This window comes from Podarcis melisellensis, assembly GCF_964234715.1.
Source record: "Podarcis melisellensis genome assembly, chromosome: 12".
Classification (NCBI taxonomy): Eukaryota; Metazoa; Chordata; class Lepidosauria; order Squamata; family Lacertidae; genus Podarcis; species Podarcis melisellensis.
Window position 1 is genome coordinate 13,343,295 of NC_138544.1, and position 26,074 is coordinate 13,369,368.

General features: G+C 44.7%; 1 protein-coding gene and 1 long non-coding RNA gene across 2 annotated transcripts; one reads left to right on the plus strand and one right to left on the minus strand.

The window, feature by feature from the left end:
* Positions 1–1,598: 1,598 nt before the first annotated feature.
* On the plus strand, positions 1,599–24,453 carry EXOSC7 (exosome component 7). The gene is made up of 8 exons (XM_081883061.1): positions 1,599–1,750; positions 4,986–5,087; positions 6,345–6,439; positions 12,095–12,260; positions 12,561–12,631; positions 19,356–19,476; positions 22,247–22,402; positions 24,227–24,453. The coding sequence occupies exons 1-8, from the start codon at positions 1,694–1,696 to the stop codon at positions 24,329–24,331; spliced, it is 873 nt and encodes a 290-aa protein (XP_081739187.1). The 5' UTR covers positions 1,599–1,693; the 3' UTR covers positions 24,332–24,453.
* LOC309353649 lies at positions 20,389–21,335 on the minus strand. The gene is made up of 2 exons (XR_014161973.1): positions 20,841–21,335; positions 20,389–20,612 (listed from the first exon to the last, which is right to left on the minus strand). It is a non-coding gene; the product is annotated as an uncharacterized lncRNA (long non-coding RNA).
* Positions 24,454–26,074: the final 1,621 nt, after the last annotated feature.

A 26,074-nucleotide genomic window follows, 5' to 3' on the forward strand; every position in this document is an offset into this window, starting at 1 on the left:
AGGCCGTAAAAAGTTTAATATCCTGTTGGAAGCCGCCCAGAGTGGCTAGGGAGGCCCAGTCAGATGGGCGGGGTTTAAGTAATTTTTAAAAATTATTATTATTATTATTATTATTATTATTATTACTTAGCCCAAGTTCTGGTTACAAAGAAACGTTTTGTTGCTTCATTGTTATTTCTAAATTGGTATACCGCCCTTCGCCAGAAGAGCCCAGGGCAGTTCACCATAGAAAAATAACAATGGCAACACAAAATACATAATAAAAATATAAACAAATAATAATAGTAGTAATAATATTATAATAATAATAATAAACCAATCATCATGTAAAAATAAACCGCACAAAACAAAAATAAACCAATAATAATAATGAACCAGTAATAAACCACACAAATACATTTAAAAGGTCACAGAATGCTTAATCAGCTAAATGCCTAGGAGACAAAAAGGCATTTATTATTATTTGTTAAACTGATCACCCAAGAATCCCAGGGCAGTTCAGCACAATAAAAAAATGACAACACAAAATGTTCTGCTTTTTGAACGCTTTTCAGAAGCCGAACGTCTGTCAGCTATTTTTTCCCGGGCGCCTGCGCCACTCGGAAGTCACGCCTTGGTTTTTGAACGTTTTGGAAGTCAAACAAATTTCCAGAATGGATTAAGTTCAAGAACCAAGGTACCACTGTATTTGGCGGTTTTGTTTTTGCTATTTATTTTGTGTTTTTGAGGCTTTTTTGGTTAATTTGCTTTTGTGACTGTGTGGAACCCAGTTCAGCTGTTGATTGATAGATTGTGTGACTGCAGAAATGGATAAAAACCTCCCATCCAAACAAAGACTATCAACAGTGCAGGTAAGAAATTTTTTTATCACCTACAATACTGTCTTATTTATTTTATGTTACAGTACATTGATTGTTGCTTTCATTTTATGGATCAATGGTCTCATTAAATAGTAAAATTCATGTTAAATTGCTGTTTTAGGGGTTGTTTTTAAAAGTCTGGAACGAATTAAGCTGTTTTGCATTCCTTTCTATGGGAAAGTGCACCTTGGTTTTGGAACGCTTTGGTATTGGAATGGACTTCTGGAATGGATTAAGTCTGAGAACCAAGGTACCACTGTATTGCTGAGGGAAGGCTGAGGTTTCTTGCCTTTGCCCTGAATCCATTCCCTTGGCTGGCATAGGATTTCTCGAGAACTGAAAACTGGGCATTAAACTCGCAGCGTTTCTCAAACGTTTCCCCAGCCATTGTTGGGACTACAACTCCCATCATGCCTAGCGAGCAGGACCAACGCTAAGGGGATGATGGGAGTTGTAGTGCGACAACAGCTGAGGCGCTGTAGCCACTGTGAGGCCATGCACAGGCTCGCCTGCTTTTACTCGGGAGTAAACACGAGCGAACTGACCAGTCACGAACGTCCAAAAAAAACAACAACCAACAACCAACAACAACCACTCAGTTTTAAAAGAGATTATTCCGGGCATCCGCAACGCGCGTGCGCGTAAGCCTAGCCGCTCGGCGGGAAAGGCGCGAGGACGCCTGCGCCTGCGCGGTCAGGAAACCGGTGTGGAAGGAGCGAGGGCGTCATCAGACAGCGCCGCAGAAGTGGGCAGGCAGGGAGTGGGCGCCCTTTTGCTGATGGCGACGGCCGGGCGTTCGGAGGGCGGCGCATGCGCGTGAGGGTGTCCTCGCCATGGCGTCGGTGGTGCTGAGCGAGGCGGAGAAAGTGTACGTCATGCACGGCGTCCAGGTAACTGAGGGGGGACTGGAGGCCTGTCTGGGGCCGGTTACTTTATTATTATTATTATTATTATCATTATTATTATTATTAGCATTTATTTCCCACCTGTTTTCTCCATGGGACTCAAGGGGGATGGTTCTTCCCCTCATTCAATTCCTCACAACGACCCTGTGAGGCTTGGCTGCCACCTGCCCTGTACAGGATAGTCCCAGTTACTAATTATTATTATTATTAATAATAATAATATTTTTATGTATTGCATTTATAGCCCACCAGTTTCTCCATAGGGCTCAAGGGGGATGGTTCTTCCCCCTCCTCATTCAATTGCTCGCGACGACCCTGTGAGGCTGGTCTGCCTTGTATAATACAGGATTGTCCTAGTTGCTTAATAATAATAATAATAATAATAATAATAATAATAATAATAATTTTATTTATTGCATTTATAGCCCACCAGTTTCTCCATAGGGCTCAAGGGGGATGGTTCTTCCCCTCCTTATTCAATTCCTCACAACGACCCTGTGAGGCTGATCTGCCTTGTATAATACAGGATTGTCCTAGTTGCTTAATAATAATAATAATAATAATAATAATAATAATAATAATAATAATTTTATTTATTGCATTTATAGCCCACCTGTTTCTCCATGGGACTCGAGGATGGTTCTTCCCCCTCCTCATTCAACCCCCACAACGACCCTGTGAGGCTGGCTGCTTTGTATAATACAGGATTGTCCTAGTTGCTTAATAATAATAATAATTTTATTTATTGCATTTATAGCCCACCTGTTACTCCATGGGGCTCAAGGGGGGTGATTCTTCCCCTCCTCATTCAATTGCTCACGACAACCCTGTGAGGCTGGGCTGCCCCCTGCCCTGTACAGGATTGTCCCAGTTACTAGTTATTATTATTAATAATTATTATTTTATGTATTGCATTTATAGCCCACCTGTTTCTCCATGGGGCTCAAGGGGGATGGTTCAATCCCCACAACAGCCCTGTGAGGCTGGGCTGCCCCCTGCCCTGTTCAAGATTGTCCCAGTTACTAATTATTATTATTATTGTTGTTGTTGTTGTTGTTGTTATTACTATTATTATTAATTTTTTATGTATTGCATTTATAGCCCACCTGTTTCTCCATGGGGCTCAAGGGGGATGGTTCAATCCCCACAAGGACGCTGTGAGGCTGGGCTGCCACCTGCCCAGTATAATACAGGATTGTCCCATGTTTCAATTAAAAATGCTCTTGTCATTAATATGGGGTGCAGTTTATCCTGTTATTTCAGATCTTTCTTTCTCTCCTCTCCAAATACACATGTCTCTAAGGGTGTGTGAAAGGTTATGTATTTAAGGTCTGGGTAGCAAGGCACAGACAGATTTACAAATCCGTGTATTTGTTTGTGACATATTCCAGAGGGGCCATTCTGTTAGGCTGCAGTGGATTGTATAGGATGGCTTTGAAGTCGCTTCAGCACTAGCTGAAAAATAATTCAACCACCTCATCCCTTCCTGTATTTTGCCAGAACAAAGATGAGAACCCAACTACTGTGAGCTACGTTAGACTGAGGTTCAATGACTGGCTTAAGGTCACCCAGTGAGCTTCCTGGCTAAATGGGGATTTGAACCAGGGTTCTACTCTGACACCTCCCATCATCATTGCCAGTGATGATGGGAGGTGTAGTGCAACAACATCTGGAGGGCAGCAGGCTGTGCACCTCTGCTCTAACCATTGCACCACACTGCCTTTTGCTCCAGGAGGCTTTGTTTGGTCAGAATCAAGTATACACTTCCAAAGTTAATGCTAAATACATTGCTTTTGGTAAATGAGTGCCATGGCCATGAGAGGACTCTGAAAATCTCAGGCTTTTTAGACCTTTGGTACTATCAGAAACCAAAGTTGTACATTGGTTGCCAGATGTGGATTTTTCTTCCAGCCAAGGTGGAAAATTGAAAAAAATGTTTAAAAGTACCTTTCCAAAAAACAACAACCCAGAGTCCTTTTTTGGGGGGGGGATAATTCAGAGGGAAATTCCCAGGTGTCAGAAAAGACTATTATTATTATTATTATTATTATTATTATTATTATTATTATTATTTTCATTTCATTTCTATACCGCCCTATACACAAAGGTCTCAGAGCGGTTCACATAACCTGAACCTGAGTCTGTAACCTGAAGTGTCTGTAACCTGAAGCGTCTGTAACCCGAGGTACCACTGTATAGGATATAGATCAAATCAGGCAAAGGCCTGATTAAAAAGGAACGTTTTTGCCTGGCGCCTAAAGGTGTATAGTGAAGGCGCCAGGCAAACTTCCCCGGGTAGTAGCATATTTATGTATGCTACTACTGCAGCCTGTGTTTTGTTAGCCCCAAAATGGAAAATGAACGAGGTCCCAACTAAAGAAGAATGGCAACTTAAACTGATGGAATATGCGCAGCTCGCATATTTAACTTATAGAATAAGAGAACAACAAGAATGTACATTCAAAGAAGTTTGGAAAATGTTTATTGAAAATATGGGTGAAAATTGTGTTTATTTAAAAATGATGGTAGCATTAAGATAAATTCAATAGTGTAAACAAGTTTCGAGGGCTGTAACAGTGGATTACTGAATGGTTTAGTTCATGTAAAACATGCAGGGATGTATGGTATGCAAAATGAACCATGGAAAGAGAAGAAGGGAAGTCACTGATTTAAGGTTGTTTAAATGAATACTTTGAAATGAACATTAGAAAATTTAATAAAAATTAAAACAAAAAAAAAATCCTTCCAGTAGCACCTTAAAGACCAACTAAGTTAGTTCTTGGTATGAGCTTTCGTGTGCCTGCACACTTCTTCAGAAGTTTCCAGACCCTTCTATATAGTGAGAAGGTGGGGAGGGGTATTACTCAGAAGGGTGGTGGGAATGGGTGATTGGCAGATAGCTGTGATGAGCCTGTTGACGACTGGAAACTTCTGTTTCAGTGTATCTGAAGAAGTGTGCATGCACACGAAAGCTCATACCAAGAACTAACTTAGTTGGTCTTTAAGGTGCTACTGGAAGGAATTTTTTTTGTTTTGACTATGGCAGACCAACACGGCTACCTATCTGTAATAAAAATTAGAGAGCTCAAGAGAGAGATGGCATTCACTTATAATCAGAAGTTCATGAATAATATGCATTTGTCTGCTTCGCTCAGCAACATTTATTTGTGTGATCAATCAATGGCATTAGGTAACACATTGTGCTAAATGACTGTTTCAGGAGGATCTTCGGGTGGATGGCCGTGGTTGTGAAGATTACAGATGTACGGAAGTGGAAACAGATGTAGTATCTAATACAAGTGGGTCTGCCAGAGTAAAACTTGTAAGTACACCTAGCGGGAACTTCTATACACTGCTAATGATATTGTATATTTTTTGTTGAAGCTCACTCTGCACAGTGCTAAAACATAGTTTGGGTCTGCCCTGCCCTAGCTAGAACAGTCTGGTGGCACCTGAACAAGTAACTCATTTATAGCTGCATACGTTTTTGTGGCACAGGAAATGTATTGTTCATTTATAGTGCAGGAGAGAGATGTGTCACATTAACATGTAGAACACAAATAGAAAGGAGAACCAGATGCAAGACTAATAATTCTGTTGCAGTGGCCCATTACTCCCCAATTCGTACTGAGTTGGCAAAATTGTGTTCTTAAACACCCAGTAGTATTTAAGGAATAGAAGGATGGCATACAGTATGGAAAATGAAAGGTTAGTATGAATGAGAAAAGGACGTTGGCTTAGGGCAGGCTTCCTTAACCTCGGCCCTCCAGATGTTTTTGGCCTACAACTCCCGTGATCCTTAACTAGCAGGACCAGTGATCAGGGATGCTGGGAATTGTAGTCTCAAAAATATCTGGAGTGCCAAGGTTGAGGAAGCCTGCCTTAGGGGCTGTTTGCTTTTGGAGGAAACGAGGAAAGAGTTTGCTGAATGCCCAACATAGAAGGAAGCTAAGGGGGTGGCAAGCTCAGTGAGAGGAAGACCCAAAATGTCTTGGAACCAAGCAATAGGAAACCTAAAAGCAAGGGTGAGTGGAGGAAGACAAAATAAGCATTGGTATGAGAAGCAGGGATCAAAAGGGAGGGGGTGGAGGAGACAGATTTGCAGGAAAGGGGACTGAAGAAGTAAATTGTCAGAAAAGCGATTGGATTATTATATTGAACAACCAGTATTTTTTTACAGGGTATTCAAGGGTATGCAGTACCTGCACCACTTTTCGTTGTTAAAAAGTGTGGCACTTACTATAACAACTCTATGATGTGTGCCCGCACCTCTTTTTCTAGAAAAAGCACTGTGAACAACAAATATTCACAATCTTAATCTCACAGTCTACCAGACTCAATGCTGTTTATTAGCAGTGCGTGTCTACAGTAGTCCGCATCAGATTGTGATATTAAGTTGGTTGGCCCTTTCAGTGCTTTGAAGGTGCTTCAAAGGTTTGTCATTGTGTTTTCAAGGCTTTTTGTTTTTTTAAGGAAAAATACTGGGTAGTACTGGGCGACACAGAAAGTAAAGGGAGGTGTGCTGGTAAGATCATAAAACTTGGAAAACATTTGTAGCAGAGTGCTGTTATTTCAACAGGGGCACACAGACATCCTGGTTGGAGTCAAGGCAGAAATGGGAGCACCGAAGCTGGATAGACCAAATGAAGGATACTTGGAATTCTTTGTTGATTGGTTAGTGCAAACTGGGCCACAGGGGGGTCTTCTATATAACTAAATACCAACAACCTTAAAGTGATGCTAGTTGCAGGACTATATGCTCTGTGTTTGCTTTTTTTCAGGATTTCAGAATGCCAGATAACGAATCATTAATCTGACTGCCTCTTTGCCTTTTCCTTCCTCATCTTTTGCATTCGGCAGTTCATTTCTTTACTTCCTTCTGCTTATGGCCAGTATCCCACCCTTTCCCAAAATGGACACACACAACCTTCTAGTCCTCACCAGATCTCTGTAGTCTATTCCTTTCTGCAGATTCCTTTTGCCTGCTGCTGATGGTGGTACCTCATTAGTTTCCTTCACCGTGATGACCTTGCCTTCTTTGCCAGAGTAGTGAACACTGCATTCAGTTCTCTGCTGCAATTTGCATTTCTCAAGGTGACATTTGTAGTTACAAGATATTGCCCAGAGAGGTACAAACATTTTTAATAAGCCCTGACCAGAGGAGCCAGTGAGATTCAGAGCAGCATTTTTTCTGCAAACATGCCAGATCCTATAGACCAAGGAGTGAGTCTTTCTTTCTTTCTTTCTTTCCTTCTTTCTTTCTTTCTTTCTTTCTTTCTTTCTTTCTTTCTTTCTTTCTTTCTTTCTGCTATGCCAGGTCTAGGCTGGCACAGTAGATGACTCCCATCTCAGGTCCCTTTCTGGAAGCTGGACCAGTGAATCAATGGTTGGCCAAACTCTACCCTTGCCCCATCCCAATAACACCACTTTGCAAACCTAATAATAATAATTATTATTATTCAGGTATACTGGGCCGAGGCCATTTAGGGCTTGAAAGGTCAGCACCAACACTTTGAATTGTGCTCAGAAAAGTACTGGGAGCCAATGTAGGTCTTTCAGGACCAGTGTTATATGGTCCGGCAACCACTCCCAGTCACCAGTGTAGCTGCTGCATTCTGGATTAGTTGTACTTTCCAGGTCACTTTCAAAGGTAGCCCCACGTAGAGCGCATTGCAATAGTCCAAGCGGGAGATAACTAGAGCATGCACCACTCTGGTGAGACAGTCCGTGGGCAGGTAGGGTCTCAGCCTGTGTACCAGATGGAGCTGGTAGACAGCTGCCCTGGACGCAGAATTGACCTGCACCTCCATGGACAGCAGTGAGTCCAAAATGACTCCCAGGCTGTGCACCTGGTCCTTCAGGGACACAGTTATCCCATTCAGGATCAGGGAGACCCCCCACACTCACCCACCCCATCCCCCCAAAACAATACTTCTGTCTTGTTAAGATTCAACCTAAGTCTGTTAGCCGCCATCCATCCTCCAACCGCCTCCAGGCACTCACACAGGACCTTCACTGACTATTGCCAGCAAGAGCACTATGAGCTATAATAGGAACATATGTGGTTTTAGATCTGCACATATAGCTACTGGTGTACTGTTAGGGCTGCCATACGTCTGGGATTTCTTGCTTATATCCGGGATTTGTCTATCAGAAATAGCATCTGGGTGGAATTTCCAAAATCGATTAAAATGTCCGTATTTCCTTTAAATTGTTCAAAAACTTCATTTCATTTATTTTTTACTGTGCATGCTCAAAGCAACAGTAGAGCCTTCTCTACCACAATTAGAAATGGTGGGGTTTCAATCTCTGGCACATCATTGGCCTGCCGCTAGGTGGTGCTAACTGAGCGTTTTTGAACACCTGGAGCATTTTGACAATTCCTCCTCTCCATTTCAAAGGGTTGTCAAATCATTAACTCGTTTTGAATTGCTGTCCTGGTCCCTCCTGCACTTTCTGAGATAATGTAAGATAAAATTGGGGAGCAGAGTCTTCCACTAGAATTTTTAATGTGTATGTTGATACACCTTGTTGAGATGAGAAACGAAGTTGGCACTGTTGCTTGTGGTTGCATGTTTAAGAGTGACTTCAGGGATCTGTGCCAGGAGAGCGGGCAACCAGTTATGAAGACCATGGTAAACACATACAAGGTTGATACTAACTTGATTTAGGTCTAATTAATATAATTTTCCTAAATCTTGGGGTACAGGGTGGGATGAAATCATTTTCTGGATTTTTTAAACCTTCACACATAAAACCTTGACCAAGCACTCATATATAAGATAGACATGCATGCCCAATTTCTAATAGCTGGCTGACATTTTTAAGAATCCCTACCATTGGCAGAACCTCTAGCAGTGATGGCCAAATTTGGCCCTCCAGCTGTTTTGGGACTACAATTCCCAACATCCCTGACCACTGGTCCTGTTAGCTAGGGATGATGGGAGTTGTAGTCCCAAAACACCTGGAGGGCCAAGTTTGGCCATCTCTGCGCTACAGTATCCTGGAATGTTCATAGTTATTCCAACTGTTCATGATGTGGTTATTGATAAAGAATATGGATAAAGTGCAGCTTCTGTGTGGAAAGTGAAAGGGCAGCGTGAATGGGGGAACAGCTCCGCTTTCAATGAACTAGGTGGGGCTAGCCTCCCGCTCACACACTCAAACAAAACTCACTTCAGTCCACCAGAGGCAACCAACCATGCCAAGGAAAACTAAGGAATGAATGGAAAGAGAACCTACACATGTGATGCTGACACAAAAACCTTGCACATGCACTTTGTAAAAGAATGGAAATGTACTACAGTGGTGCCCCACAAGACGAATGCCTCGCAAGACGAAAAACCCGCAAGACGAAAGGGTTTTTCGGTTTTTGCGACGCTTCGCTAGACGATTTTCCCTATGGGCTTGCTTCGCAAGACGAAAGCCCATAGGGAAATCTCTGGGGACCTCTTTTAAATGCTGGCGGTGGGGAGCAAAGCCTTTCCCCCCCCCTCCGGACTTCAGAAGAGGTCCAGGAAGGCCGGCGGGGGCGAAAGGCTTTGCTCCCCACCGCCAGCATTTTAAAAGCGGTCCGGGATAGCAGGGAAGCGCTTCCCGCTATCCCGGACGGCTTTTGAAGGCAGGCGGGGGGGGGAGCAAAGACTTTTGCCCCCGCCAGCCTTCAGAAGAGGTCCAGGACCTCTTCCGAAGGCGGGCGGGGGACAAAAGTCTTTGTCCCCCCTGCCTGCCTAACCGGGAGAGCGGGAAGGCAGCGCTGCATTTTCCACTCTCCCGGGAAGGCAGGCGGGGGGAAGCAAAGACTTTCGCCCCCCGCCGGCCTTCAGAAGAGGTTGGGGGACACTGTCCCCCGACCTGGTCTGAAGGCGGTTTCCATAGGAACGCATTAATTGATTTTTAATGCATTCCTATGGGAAACCGTGCTTCGCAAGACGAAAAACTCGCAAGACGAAAAGACTTGCGGAACGAATTAATTTCGTCTTGCGAGACACCACTGTACTTCCTTTCTCCCCACTGCTCTCTCTCCTCACCTCTCTTCTCCCTCAGCTTTATACTGTCTATAGCCATGGTTCTCAACGTGGGGCACATGCCCCACAGGGGGGCAATTTGATTTTTAAGGGGGGCAATTCGAGAATGAGTCATTAACAGTTATTTTAGGCTTCCTCCATGTGAATAGGAGTTCACTTTTTAAATAATAAGAATTATATGTCACGGGGGGGGTGTGCAATCAGGGTTTTAGAGATGCTTAGGTGGGGCATAGCCAAAAAAAAAGTTGGGAACCACTGGTCTATAGCATTAATGTCTCACGCTGAATAAAGCTGACAATCTTTAATAAAAACATTTTTTTAAAAAAAACTAAAAGGGGCTAGTAGGCTAGTCTGACCTATTTGTACCTGCCACTTGGCAATGACAATTGTTGTAGGAGACTCTTGATTACAGTCGTACCTTGGTTCTCAAACGGAATCCGTTCAGGAAGTCTGTTCGACTTCTGAAAACGTTCAAAAACCAAGGCACGGCTTCCGATTGGCTGCAGGAGCATCCTGCACTCATTTGGAAGCCGCGCCAGACGTTCGGCTTCCAAAAAAAAAGTTTGCAAACCGGAACACTCACATCCGGGTTTGCGGCATTCGGGAGCCAAAACGTTTGAGTCACAAGGAGCTCGAAAACTTAAGATACGACTGTATCTGGCTTTTAATCATTGTGATTTGGAGAGGAAGGCTGATCCATCCTGCTCTCTTGCACCAAGCCTCTGCATCCTGCTTTTATGCATATACAGAGCAGAATTGTGCCTATATAGCTTTTTAAAACAAATTCTATTGTGGGTGTGGGGAGGGGGGGAATGTAAGTCTATTATGGGGACGCTTCTGTCTATTTAGCACAAGGTGATACGGACAGAAGCAGCTATAGACACAGAGTAGCATATTACTTGGCTTTCTAATTGGAATGTTATCCTGCAATAAAGTTCTAGAATGCCGAAGTTCAAAGAGGCAACCTCAAGGTGTTGCTATGAGAACTGTGAATCTGCCCTTTAATTAAACATAACTTAAAACTCGCCCTCAGTGCACTAGAGATGACTGTGTGATTTGATATTCATCTAAATTGGCTATTAAAACTTTGCCACAATTTAAAAATCAAGTGTGCTTGGAGGCTAAATTGCATAGTGCAGGTAAATTAGATAATTGTCGGAGTTGTTTTTTATATAAGCTGCTTATCCCTAGGAAACCTTTAAGGATCCTTTGTAAGTATACTATTAAGAAATGTTCCATTTCTGACTAATTGCTTGTGGCCTGGCTCAAAAAGAATCAATGTGAGATAAATGCTTTGCGAAGATCCTGCCTATTTTCTATATTATGAAAAATAGTACCTGTACCTGCCATTCAGCTATATATGCCAGCATTTCTCAAACTTGGGTCTCCAGCTGTGAGATGATGGGAGTTGTAGTCTGACAACACCTGGCGACCCAAGTTTGAGAAATGCTGGCATATATAGCTGAATGGCAGGTACAGTTTGAGAAACACTTACACATGCTATAGGAAAGCAGACAAGATAAATGCCTAAGGGCCCGCTTTAATGGGAGCACTGAGAGTTATATGCTGCCCTCCCAACAGTAGGGGCACTGTTGCTTACTATCAAAGCAGGACAGTGGTGAAGCAGGGGCTGCACAGCAAACAGGAGCAGTGGATTGGATCCACCAGTGTATCCACATAGTCCCAGCTTGCTTCTGCCCTGCCCCACATTGTATTGGCAGTGGCGGTGAATGCTGCTGTTAGGAGGTTGCCTCCATGTCCCTCCCACACCGGCTTCTCCTGCCCTTAAAGGTGTGCTGTGACCGGTATTTCCACGTCGTAGACTGATTTCTGCCTTGCATATTTGAAATTGTGTGTGCATTTTTAAAAAGATTAGGGCCCATCACATCTGACGCTTGTTGAAGGCAATGAGACTTTTTCAGTAGAGAAATAACCAGGACAGGAAAGGCCAATTAAAAATATGCCAGTCTTCCTGTCAGGTTATCTGTTCTCTCCCCCTGTCATATTTAACAGGCTATATTGTTAGCAATGCAACTTGCTTTTCTTATTCTTAACCTGAAGAAAGCAATTGTTCTTAATTTCCATCAAACCACAGTAGTTAGACTGTAACAAAGAACTGGAGCTGAGATACCAAACTATGTTGTTGCCTGTTTCAGGTAATCTATAGATCTCTCTGTCCCCTTTATTATTTTGGTTTATTAAATCTTATTCCTAGGGAAAGGGTGGGATTTAATGTCCTGTGCTGAGCCATAGATCCCTGAAAGGTGAAAACTGCTTTGATTTTTTTATTTCTTCCTTTCAGCTCAGCCAATGCCACTCCCGAATTTGAGGGCCGTGGCGGAGAGGAGCTGGGCACTGAAATAGCAAATACCCTCTACAGAATTTTTAACAACGAGAGCAGCATTGACTTGAAATTGCTTTGCATTGCTCCCCGAGAGCACTGCTGGGTGCTTTACGTCGATGTCCTGGTAAGTAAAACAAACTTCAGCTTAATCAAAACGACATATTCAGAGGATTCCTCGGGCTGTTGACTGTATGATTTCTGATGAGATTGTTTCTGTCTCAAAGTCAGGGCAGATAGTTTAAACGCCATCACAACCCTGAATCTCAATGTCAGCCTTTGCTCATTCAGGACTGTATCTTGATTTAAAAAGTCAAGATAAGAACAGGCCTATCTGCCACAATCAGATTATCACTTGTAGGTTCTAGGATTGATATAACTGAATGGGCTATTCATGTAAAACACACTTCTTCTTTTAACATTTCAGTTACTGGAGTGTGGTGGAAACTTGTTTGATGCCATCTCTGTTGCAGTGAAGGCAGCACTGTTTAATACCAGGTAAGGCACACATAATTTTCTAAAAGAAACTTGCGGAAGAAAATGCAGAGGTCTCTGTTGCAGCCAAAACAATGTGTTGTGGCGCCATATCAAGTTAACAAATATACTATGGTATAAGCTTTTGCGGACTAGAGTCCACTTCATCAGATGTGTCAAGTGTAATGCTCAGTTGTATTTATATATGCCTGTTGTGTGTGTATGTGTTTGTGTAATCTAAGAACCTTTTAATGAGGGTGAAAGAGGAGAGCGCAAAATATGGTCTGAAGCTCAACATCAAAAAACTGAAGATCATGGCCACTGGTCCCATCACCTCCTGGCAAATAGAGGGGGGAAGAAATGGAGATAGTGAGAGATTTTACTTTCGTGGGCTCCATGATCACTGCAGATGGTGACAGCAGCCACGAAATTAAAAGATGCCTGCTTCTTGGGAGAAAAGCAATGATAAACCTAGACAGCATCTTAAAAAGCAGAGACATTACCTTGCCAACAAAGGTCCATATAGTTAAAGCTATGGTTTTCCCAGTAGTGACGTATGGAAGTGAGAGCTGGACCATAAAGAAGGCTGATTGCCAAAGAATTTATGCTTTTGAATTATGGTGCTGGAGGAGACTCTTGAGAATCCCATGGACTGCAAGAAGATCAAATGTATCCATTCTTAAGGAAATCAACCCTGAGTGCTCACTGGAAGGACAGATCCTAAAGTTGAGGCTCCAATACTTTGGCCACCTCATGAGAAGAGAAGACTCCCTGGAAAAGACCCTGATGTTGGGAAAGATGGAGGCCACAAGGAGAAGGGGACGACAGAGGAGGAAATGGCTGGATAGTGTTCTCGAAACTACCAGCATGAGTTTGACCAAACTGCGGGAGGCAGTGGAAAACAGGAGTGCCTGGCGTGCTCTGGTCCATGGGGTCATGAAGAGTCAGACACGACTAAACAACAATCTGTGAGATTAGAAGGACATAAAATGCAAAAAGTACAGACAGTGTCAAATAAAGACAATCACAGATGCTGTTTCATTCACCATTACTAAGTAGATGCTCTGTCACTTGTCACTGCTGTTGTTATAGGTCACTTTACTTATTTTGCATCCGTCCAGTTCAGTTCTAATGAAATCTCACTGTCTGTGATTTTTTGCATGCTACTCATCTCTGAATTCACTACAGTGGTACCCCGCAAGACGAACGCCTCGCGAGACGAAAAACTCGCAAAACGAAAGGTTTTTTCGTTTTCGAGTTGCCTCGCAAGACGAATTTCCCTATGGGCTTGCTTCGCAAAACGAAGCTTGCCCCGGGGACAGCGGGTCTTCTCTTTTGAAGCAAGGGGCGGCGGGGAGATCGCTTCTCCCCACCGCCCCTTGCTTCAAAAGAGGTCCGGGGGCAGCTCTTCCCGCTGCCCCCGGACCTCTTTTGAAGCAAGCGGCTGCGGGGAGATCGCTTCTCTCCGCAGCCGCTTGCTTCAAAAGAGATCCCGGACCTCTTTTGAAGCAAGCGGCTGCGGGGAGATCGCGTCTCTCCGCAGCCGCTTGCTTCAAAAGAGATCCCGGACCTCTTTTGAAGCAAGCGGCTGCGGGGAGATCGCGTCTCTCCGCAGCCGCTTGCTTCAAAAGAGATCCCGGACACCTGCCCCAGCCGCTGAGCTTCGTAGCGCTGCTGCGAAGCCGGGCGGGGGGCGGGAACACCTGCCCCAGCCACCCCGTTTCGGAACGCTGCTCCGAAGTGGGGTGGGGGGGCCGGAACACCTGCCCCAGCCGCCGGGCTTCGTAGTGCTGCTGCGAAGCCGGGCGGGGGGCGGGAACACCTGCCCCAGCCACCCCGCTTCGGAACGCTGCTCCGAAGCGGGGTGGGGGGGCGGGAACACCTGCCCCAGCCGCCGGGCTTCGTAGCGCTGCTGCGAAGCCGGGCGGGGGGGCGGGAACACCTGCCCCAGCCACCCCGCTTCGGAACGCTGCTCCGAAGCGGGGTGGGGGGGCGGGAACACCTGCCCCAGCCGCCGGGCTTCGTAGCGCTGCTGCGAAGCCGGGCGGGGGGGCGGGAACACCTGCCCCAGCCACCCCGCTTCGGAACGCTGCTCCGAAGCGGGGTGGGGGGGCGGGAACACCTGCCCCAGCCGCCGGGCTTCGTAGCGCTGCTGCGAAGCCGGGCGGGGGGGCGGGAACACCTGCCCCAGCCACCCCGCTTCAGAACGCTGTTCCGAAGCGGGGTGGGGGGGCGGGAACACCTGCCCCAGCCGCCGGGCTTCGTAGTGCTGCTGCGAAGCCGGGCGGGGGGCGGGAACACCTGCCCCAGCCACCCCGCTTCGGAACGCTGCTCCGAAGCGGGGTGGGGGGGCGGGAACACCTGCCCCAGCCGCCGGGCTTCGTAGCGCTGCTCCGAAGCAGGGGGGGCGGGAACACCTGCCCCAGCCACCCCGCTTCGGAACGCTGCTCCGAAGCAGGGTGGGGGGGCGGGAACACCTGCCCCAGCCGCCGGGCTTCGTAGCGCTGCTGCGAAGCCGGGCGGGGGGGCGGGAACACCTGCCCCAGCCACCCCGCTTCGGAACGCTGCTCCGAAGCGGGGTGGGGGGGCGGGAACACCTGCCCCAGCCGCCGGGCTTCGTGGCGCTGCTGCGAAGCCGGGCGGGGGGCGGGAACACCTTCTGAAGGCGGGCGGGGGGCGAAAGTCTTTGTCCCCCCTGCCTGCCTTCCCAGGGGCTTTTAAATCGCCCCGGACAGCGGAGAAGTCCTCCGCTGTCCCAGGTTTTTTAAAATGCTGGGGGTGGGAAGAAAAGCCCTTGTCCCCGCCCCCCAGCCTTCAGAAGAGGTCCGGGGACAGACTGTCCCCGGACCTGGTCTGAAGGCGGTTTCCCTAGGAACGCATTAATTGATTTTCAATGCATTCCTATGGGAAACCGTGCATCGCAAGACGAAAAAACCGCAAGACGAAGAGACTTGCGGAACGAATTAATTTCGTCTTGCGAGGCACCACTGTACTTGCAGCAACACCCCCCCCCTTCTTTGAAGTGAACTCTCGTCCAAGAAAGCTTATGCCATAATTAAATGTGTTAATCTTTAAGACAGGCATAGGCAAACTCCATCCCTCCAGATGTTTTGGAACTACAATTCCCATCATCCCTAGCTAGCAGGACCAGTGGTCAGGGATGATGGGAATTGTAGTCTCAAAACACCTGGAGGGCTGAAGTTTGCCTATGCCTGCTTTAAGATGTCAGAAACCATTTGGTGCACCAGCTGAAACTGCGTATAGACACTCCTATCCGCTGAGGCTACCTGGGACTCAATGGACTAAGATGGTTCCACGAGCACCTCAAACCTACGCACCTGCTCCTTCAACAAGAGTGCAGCCTCATTAAGGACAGGTAGTTTTCCCAACTCCTGGATGCGTCAATCGCCCACGCATAGCACTTCCGTCTTGTCTGGATTGTCTCTAGTTTGTTTTTACCTCATCCAACCCTTTACAACCTCCCAACGCTAGTTTTTTTGTCTGTTTCTTGGTTTTTTGAAAATAATTTTTATTTGATTTTAAAATAAAAATTTACAACAAAATCAATTACAAAGCCATATAAAGAGATTTCTCTGAATCTCAAGACTTCCTCCCTTCCATGGGTCCTAATTTCACCGCTTGCAACTGCACATCCACATCTAGTTTATCCGTAGTCTTTGTTACCTTACAAGTGAGATTAAAATCCTGCCAATGTTTCCATTTGCTTACAATGGTCTCTTAAATAAATTATAATTTTCCCCCCAAAGTTCTTGTCCTCTTGGTTCCTGAGCTTTCCAGTTAGTTTTGCCATTTCGGCATACTCCATCAACTTGGTTTGCCATTCTTCGCGGGTCGGGACTGTTTCTTCTTTCCACCTCTTGGCTAATAACATCCGTGATTCCGTTGTTGCATACATAAACAGTCTTTTCCGAGCCTTTGGAATCTAGGTACCTATAATTCCTAATAAAAAAGCTTCTGGTTTTTTAAACAAACATTATTTTGAACATGTTTTTTCATTTCATTATATATCATCTCCCAAAAGGTTTTTGGGACACGGGTGGCGCTGTGGGTTAAACCACAGAGCCTAGGACTTGCTGATCAGAAGGTCGTCGGTTCGAATCCCCGCGACGGGGTGAGCTCCCGTTTCTCGGTCCTGCTCCTGACAATCTAGCAGCTCAAAAGCGTGTCAAAGTGCAAATAGATAATAGGTACCACTCCAGCGGGAAGGTAAATGGCTTTTCCGTGTACTGCTCTGGTTCGCCAGAAGTGGCTTAGTCATGCTGGCCACATGACCTGGAAGCTGTACGCCAGCTCCCTTGGCCAATAAAGCGAGATGAGCGCCGCAACCCCAGAATTGGTCACGACTGGACCTAATGGTCAGTCAGGGATCCCTTTACCTTTTAAAAGGTTTTTATTACCTTGCACAACCACCACATACTCCCAACGCTAGTTCAGGAATTGGTACCAGTGGAACCGAGAGATAGAACTATGCATCATTGCCATCCTGGTGACTTCAGGTCCTGGAGACTGCTCTCAGCAGCTTTGTATCGATGTTGAATAACATGCATGACCAAGTTGAACCCTGCAGGGGAGCTCCCACAGGGCTGAGCAAAAGTCACCCCATTTGAAACAGTCCCAAGCCAATATTGTGGAGGTAGCTTCAGGGTAGATATCCCCCAACGCCGCAACAGAGACCTTGTTCCCATCATACACCTTTGCACCACTTCCTGTTGGTCAGCTGGATAGGATACAACAGGTTCAACTTAGATGTAAAATGTGCTCTTGGTTGCGCAGACACGTGGCTGTGGTAGATCCAGACAAGCAGGAAACATGCCTATAACCAGAATTAATCTCTAGTCATTTCAGGTACATTTGACTGAATAAATTTGAAAGGGCTGGGAGGGATGGCAGGGGTTGGAGTAGGGCTGGGCGATAGCTGGTTTTCAACATCCCAATATCACACCAGCGAAACAGTGTGATATATTGATATATCATGATGTCTTAAATAAGGATGGAGAGGCGAACACTTGGGCTGGGTATTAGCTGGTTTTCAACATCGTGATATACCAAATGATGTCTGAAATAAGGATGGAGCTTTATGTAGAGGCATTGGCTGGCATCATGGTTTTTCCTGCATCCTGATTTTTTGCCGGCGCCTGCTCTTGAGATTCGCTGTCCCCTGCAGGAGGCAGGGGAGAATGGAACCAGCAGAGATAACAGGGGCTGCAGGAATCAAGAGAAGCATTGGCTGGCTTCACGGTTTTTCCCATATTGTGATTTGTGCATCACACACACACACACCATGATTCACGATATGTTGCCAGGTCAAAAAATTATGAAACCAGTATCAATATATGGACTTCAAACTGGTTTTTCATGATATATCAATATATAAATAATTGCTCAGCCCAAGGAAGGGGGTAGGGGGAATTCTCCAGTGTTCCTCACGGCTTAGGACCCTTGTACCTACGGGACCGCCTCTCTTGGTATGCCCCACGGAGAGCCTCAAGGTCCATAAATAGCAACACCCTAGAGGTCCCGGGCCCTAAGGAAGTTAGATTCACCTCAACCAGAACAGGGCCTTTTCAACACTGGCTCCAGCCCGGTGGAACGCTCTGCCTCATGAGACCAGGGCCCTGCAGGATCTGATTTCTTTCCGCAGGGCCTGTAAGACAGAGTTGTTCCACGTGGCCTTTGGCTTGGAGCCAATTTGATTCCCTCCCCCTCTTTATTTTTTCCTTTCTCCTCCTGTGATGAGGCTGCATTTTAATATTTTAATGTTTCAATATTTTAATGTTGTATTTTAATCTTGTTTTTAAGTTGTATTCATTCAACTTGTTTTTATTACTGCTTGTTAGCCGCCCTGAGCCCGGCCTTGGCTGGGGAGGGCGGGGTATAAATAAACATCATTATTATTATTATTATTATTATTATTATTATTATTATTATCATCATCATCCTTCTTTAGTGTTTGTTTGTCTGTCTGTCTGATTGATTTATATACTTCGTCATAAGATCTCAGGGCTGCTGTAACTCCATCAGGCTTCCTAACTTTGCCAAACAGCCTAGTTGAAAACATCTTGCCTTGTGTTTTGTTTCTCATTATATTATATAAAACCTACATAACACTTTGGCACAGCTGCTTTGAAAAGCAGTCCAAAACACTTCTCGGCTGTTTATTTTAAATGACCTCAGCTTTAGAATGGAATGAACCGTATTATGCTGGTAATGTTCCTTTTCTTTTTTACAGATGGGAAGCTGCGCTAAATCATTTAGATACAGCTTCCATTTTTTAAAAGTTCAGATAAGGAAAAGGAACACACACACACCCTGTGATTTTGTGGAAAACCTCCCTATTTGGAAAATGAATTGGGTCTCTTCCTATTTTTATTGTTTAAACTGCTTACTGACCAACGACAACAAAGATAATTGCCATTTCTGCACTAACTACAATCACAATATATCCTTTTAAAATGATAAATATGGTGTGGTTTTCCCCCTCATGTTGCCAGGTTAAAAAGCTGTACCTCTTAGAAAGATGCTCCATCACTGAGCTATATCTCTTCTGCAAACTAATGTTCTCTTAATTGTTTTGGTGTTGGGTGTGATGCTCTTCTGGAGTATGAAGGCTAATAGGATCTATCTTTGGAAACTAATCTCAGCATATGAATAGGAATTGGAATGATTCCCTGTGGCAATATGTGCAGAAATGACATCTTAATTTGACATCACCTTCCGCTTTCTTTAGAATACCCAAAGTACGCGTTTTGGAGGATGAAGGTGGACGGGAAATTGAACTTTCTGATGATCCTTTTGACTGTATTCGACTTAATGTAGATAATGTACCTTGTATTGTAACACTAAGCAAAGTAAGTCACTGACAATTCTCAGCTTATCTCCTATGGGCTTGTTTTGATAGAAAAGTTCTAATACAGAAGGCGGACCTGCCATTTTTATTGTGGACACTGCCATGGAAACCATCATATTATTTCACTATTTCTTTCCAGGTTCTTGAGTTTCCAGTATGGGAGAGATTAGGTATTTTGTTTGTGTGTGGGTATTATTATTATTATTATTATTATTATTATACTTTCTCTGCTTAGAAATGGAACTCTGTCCATTAGCACCTTTAACAACGTGGTTGACTATTCCATAGCAGTCATTTGAGAAGCCATTTTGACACGTATGAAAAAAGGGTTTATGGTTTGAAAACGTTAGGTTTACAGAAAACAGTCGTTTGCGAGGGCTTCTCTTCATCTTGGCTTGGTCTTTTGTTGAATTAATTGTATTAGAATTCTGGATTAAAATGCTGCGGTTCTAGAATTCCTTCCCCGTCTTATTTCTCAGTATTGTTCTAGCTTTCCTCCCTCAGATTTGCAGAAAACCAGAAAATTGCACAAGCAAACCACGTATAAAATTTGTAAACGAGATATATTGGGCAGCGATCTGAAAAGGCTGTGATAGGCAGTGGTTTTTTCAGGGGGTACTCAAGGCTACGCAGTACTGGCACTTCTTTTTGTTGTTAAAAAGTGTTTCACTTACTTAACAACTTCATAGTGAGTACCGGCACCTATTTTTCTAGGGGAAAAAAGCACTGGTGCAGATACATTTTCAGTTGCTTTCATTTCTTTTCCAGAATTCTAGTAAGGTTGTGTGAAGAACTTAGCCTTTTATATTTCTTTTTTTTCTTTTTACCCATTGGATTTGCACAAAAAACAGGCACAAGCAAATTTGCAATCACCTGCCTGTGTTTTCGCACACTTCTCAGGTGGGGATTTAAAAACAAAACAAACCACAAAGGTGCATGTGCAGCTCTTTGCACACTTTGTACTTAATTGGTGTAATAGAATCAACATATTAGAAGGAAGGAATGAACACAAAAGGGAGTGCCTAGAGATTTAAACAGGAAAGTCTAGAGTTGCTCTGCATATACAAATTCAATTACATGAGGGTGTAGATTACTCTGGTCTAATTTGTATGGGGGGGTTAGGGAATGGATTAACAACTAAATACAGTGATACCTCGGGTTAAGTACTTAATTCGTTCTGGATGTCTGTTCTTAACCTGAAACTGTTCTTAACCTGAAGCACCACTTTAGCTAATGGGACCTCCTGCTGCCACCACGTCACCAGAGCACGATTTCTGTTCTCATCCTGAAGCAAAGTTCTTAACCTGAAGCACTATTTCTGGGTTAGCAGAGTCTGTAACCTGAAGCATATGTAACCTGAGGTACCACTGTAATGCTGGCAAGCCCTATGTTTACTTGGAAGTAAGTCCCACTGTGTTCACCTGCCTTACTCACAGAGAACTATACAGTGGTACCTCGGGTTACAGATGCTTCAGGTTACAGACTCCGCTAACCCAGAAATAGTACCTCGGGTTAAGAACTTTGCTTCAGGATGAGAACAGAAATCAGACGGCGGCAGCGGGCGGCCCCATCAGGTTAAGAACAGTTTCAGGTTAAGAACGGACCTCCGGAACGAATTAAGTTCTTCACCCGAGGTACCACTGTATAGTCAAACCTCAGTTGTTGAACGTAATCCGTTCCAGAAGACTGTTCGGCAACCGAGAATCAAAGGTTTGTCGGCAAAGTAAATGGAGAGAAAAGGGGGGGGCTCCCTGGAAGCTATTCGGCTTCTGAAAAATGTTCAAAAACTGGAGCATTTACTTACGGGTTTTTGGCGTTTGGGAGTTGAAATGTTCCAAAATGGAGCCGTTCAGAAACCGAGGTCTGTGAGGATATTTCACCCCTCCCATTGCAAGAATCTGCTGATGTTTCAGAAAGGAGGGGGCGGGTTTGGCTCATTACTTATTCCGCTCCAGCCTGACTTCAAAGGGGGAGTCTGAGTATTATCTGTACAGTGGTGCCCCGCAAGACGAAATTAATTCGTTCCGCAATTTTTGTCGTCTAGCGAATTTTTCGTCTTGCGAAGCACGAAATCCCATAGGAATGCATTGAAAATCAATTAATGCGTTCCTATGGTCAAAAAAGGTCTAAACAAAGCCAAATTTGGTACAACAACAGTTTATTAACTGCTCTTTAAAGTCACACATACTGTAAAGAGCAGTTCAAAAACTGAAGGGAAAATAAATTAACTTTATAAACAAAACATGTCTTTGTTTTTAGACGTCGCGAGACGTTTTCGTCTTGCGAAGCAAGCCCATAGGGGAAATTCGTCTTGCGAGGCAAATCGAAAACGGAAAAACCTTTCGTCTAGCGAGTTTTTTGTCTTGCGAGGCATTCGTCTTGCGAGGTACCACTGTATATAGATAAGGTCGCTGCAAAAGCAGCTGTGACACTCAGTGCAGTCCAGCGTCTCCCAACTAGTCTGTAGTTAGTTTGTATAGGAGCTGTAGAGAAGAAAAGAAGCTGTACTACAGAAGCTGTCGTTCGTGTGGTTCATGCTCTGCTGTGCTCCGCTGACTACTGGAAGTGAGTTTGGTGCTCACAGCTCCGAGTTGTGAGCCCACAGCACTTAGACCTGCTTCCTGCGTGGAAGGTCTAAGTGCTTTCCAGCTCGCCTGGCCCAGTCAGGGCTGAAGAGGTTGAGCCCAGTCGGTGGCACTGGCTCAAAGGCGAAGCTGACAGTCGGGCTGTATAGGAATGCAGCTTACGTTTGTTTGCCGTTGCTTTTCCAGATCGGCTATAGGCATGTAGTGGATGCCACACTTCAGGAGGAAGCCTGTTCTCTGGCTAGCCTGCTCATTTCTGTGACCAGTCGAGGTGTCCTAACCTGCATGAAGAAAGTGGGAAGGGGGAGCCTTGATCCAGAAAGCATATTTGAGATGATGGAGGTAAGATGTGGTCAGGTTGTTGTAAATCAAGCCGTAGTGGGATTTTTGAGCCCGTTAATAAGTACAGTGGTGCCTTGGTTCTCAAACTTAATCCCTTCCGGGAGTCTGTTCCAAAACCAAAGCGTTCCAAAACCAAGGCGCGCTTTCCCATAGAAAGTAATGCAAAATGGATTAATCCGTTCCCGAGTTTTAAAAACAGCAATTTAACATGAATTTTACTATCTAACGAGACCATGGATCCTTAAAGTGAAAGCAATAAACAATGTACTGCAGTCACACACACAATCAATCAATCAATCAGTAACTGAACTGGGTTCTACACAGTCACAAAAACAAAACAGAAAAGCCACAAAAATGCAAAGTAAATAGCAAAAACAGACGGACTTCAGCGTAACACTCAAAATGGAAGTGTGGCACTCAAAATGGAAGCTTAACACTCAGAACGGAGCATATTCAACTTCCAAAAAAGTTCACAAACTGGAACACTTATTTCAGGATTTGCAGCGTTTAAGTTCCAAGTTGTTCAAGTAACAAGGCGTTTGAGAACCAAGATACCACTATGCAGCATAAAGGTTAAGCTATCAACCTATTTTGGTTTAAAAAATCTAACTTCTCCAAATATCTCAAAAGACAGCTGAAAGACAGTTTATATCAATCAAAAGCATTTAGTTATTACAGTTAACAAACAAGGATTCCTGTTTTAAAAATGATGTTTATATCAATATTTTTATATATTGTGTTGCCCACTCATCTGAAATGGTGATCAGAGTCTTTTCATAGGAAATGGAATGGATATTTTTGCTGGTGCAAGCAAGATGTAAAGGAAAATGCTGGAGAACATGTTTTTTAACAGTTTCATAACTCCTCCTTAGCATTCTTAAATGCACTAACATATTGACACTGAGTCTTGAATTCTATTATGTTTGCCGGCCTTGAGGCAGACAGTAATTCCATACAGCCCACAAAATGACAGGTACAAGATAGCTTTGGGAAAGTAAATTGAATTACGATCCAGATTGGGTGTATATATAGTACACATTGTTTGTCTATAGTTTTAAAATCTATATCATACTTATTGTAGTCATGTCTTTGTTCTATGTTCCATTACTTTTATGTCTATATGGCTTACACTCCCTCCCTCTTGATATTCAAGGTTAAATTCTTTTATTTTCATTCCAAGACATGCAGCATTGGCAAAGTTGCTGTACTTTGTTTTTACTTCATGACCTCTAGCAGTATTTTCTGCATCTTCCCTATAATCTTTGCAGGTATCAAGAAAGCTAAAATGCTGTTAGAGAGAACATTATTTGCTTCCAGTGGGAGGCTAGAGTATTTCATGCTAACCCTTCTAATTTACTACTGTTGTCGAGATCCGCAGGGGGAAGGAGATAATGTTAGCATCAGAGCTTCTTCTGGTCTGAAAGACTAGACGCTAAGGTCTAGGGGGAATGTGCAAGTCTATAACTCAAAACTCCACTGGGTTGTTAGCAAGTAGAACTTTTCATCAGCTAGACAGAGATCTCCAATTTTTTTGGGGGGGGGGTCTGGGGAGATATTTGGAAATCTGAGAAGTTGTCCTGGGTACCACAAAATATCCACTTCACAGTAGAAGAAACTGGTGATGCTCAGATCCACCAAACCCCAGATCTCTACACCCGCCCACACCAAAACAAATAGAAAGTAGAGAAAAAGCAGAGAGGTAGGTATTGACTTTTAAAGAAAAACGTTTCCGCAAAAGAAGGAAGCTTCTCTCTGGATTCTTCTTTTTTTACAGTTAAGTTCTCCTGCCACACATTGGTTTTTGTCTTTTCATTTGCATTTCAGACTGGAAAAAGGGTGGGCAAGTTGTTGCATACCTCTTTGCAATCTGCCTTGGATAAAGAAGAAAGTCTTGGACCAACACGGAAAAAAGTTGGATTCCTGGGATGAGCCTCATTGTTACATTGAACATCTGTCAAGGACTGGGTTGGTTTGTTAGCTAGTTGTTCAGATTTTATTTTATTTTTACAAAGTTGGCTATATATTTGTTAAATAAAGGTGGTTTCCTCTCACACACTTGTCATTTCAGCTTTTTTTTCAATGGGTGTTGGTGGCAAAATTAAAAGATTCGATCTACACTAGGGCTGAGTGATATGTCGCTATATCGTCCAAAACCAGTTTGAAGTCCACATTGTGTTACCGGTTTCATCATTTTTGGCAATATATTGTGAATCACGGTGTGTGTGTGTGTGTGTGTGTGTGTGTGTGTGTGTGTGTGTGTGTGTTATGCAAAAATCACAATGTGGGGGGAATGTGAAGCTAGCCAGTGCTTCTCTCACTTCCAGCAGCCCCTGTTAACTCTGCCAGCTCAACTCTCCTCTGCCTCCTGCAGGGGGCAGCAAATCACAAAAGCAGGCACCGGAAAAAATCACGATGCAGGAAAAACCATGAAGCCAGCCAGTGCCTCTGCGTAGCTCCATCCTTATTTCGGATATTGTGTGTGATGGCCTCGGAATCCGATTCAGAGGCTGAACCTGAGGAATCCCAGCCTGCACAGGAGTCCCTGCCTCCAGGAGCAGGCACCAGGTGAGTCCACTCTGGCTCCAGGGGTGGTTGAGGACTCAGTGCCTATAGGTGAGTCTCCCCCTGGGCCCAGTAACCCTCCAGCCTCTCCTGAACTGCAGAGGCTCAGGGCAGAGAGGTGAAGGGAACTGGTTTCTCCCAGGAGGAGTGCTTGCCTTAAGGCCAGGAGAGGCGGGTCTCCTGGGGGCCGGGACCGCCCCTGGCCTCAAAGAAGATAAAGGCCAGTCAGCCCGGTCCCAGGTTGCGGGAGCAACGTCGTTGTTGAGTACCTGTTCCTGCCCAGACCCAGACCTGACCCTCCAGTGTTCCTGTCCCCGCCCGGCTTCCGGCTTCGGACCTCGCCCCGCTCCTTGTGAACTGTTTCCAGGCTGGTGACCCAGGACCGGACTTTGACTATGCCAACAGTAACCTTCCCCCCGGGGCCAGCACATTGTGATACATTGGCATATAGCAATGATTATCTGGTGCTGAAAACCAGATACGGTCCAGCTCTAATCTATGCCTTGATAGAAATGTAAAAGCAAGCAATGGATTGTAAAATGGTTGTATAGCTGTCAACCGTCCCTTTTTTTGCGGGAAATTCCCTTATTCCAGCGCTGTTTCCCGCTGCTTCCCACTGCTATCCTGGATTGTTAGATATCCCGTAGACTGTCCCCGGAATAGGTGAGGCTGCTGATCCCTTATTTTTGAGGGTGCTGACCCCTTATTTTCTGAAAGTTGACAGCTATGTGGTTGTATTCACTTACTCTAGGGGCGAGAGGAAACTTTCTCTATTTACAGGGCCAAATGCTGGCAGCGGGAAGGACCAGAAACAAAAGGGGGCAAAGCAATTAATGCTGCTTTATGCATTAATAATAATAACAACAACAATTTATGATTTATTTCCCGCCCATCTGGCTTGGTTTCCCCAGCCACTCTGGGCGGCTTCCAACAGAATATTAAAATACAATGCTCTATTAAACATTAAAAGCTTCCCTAAACAGGGCTGCCTTCAGATGTCTTCTAAAAGTCAGGTAGTTGTTTTTCCTCTTTGACATCTGGTGGGAGGGCGTTCCACAGGGAGGGCGCCACTACCGAGAAGGCCCTCTGCCTGGTTCCCTGTAACTTGGC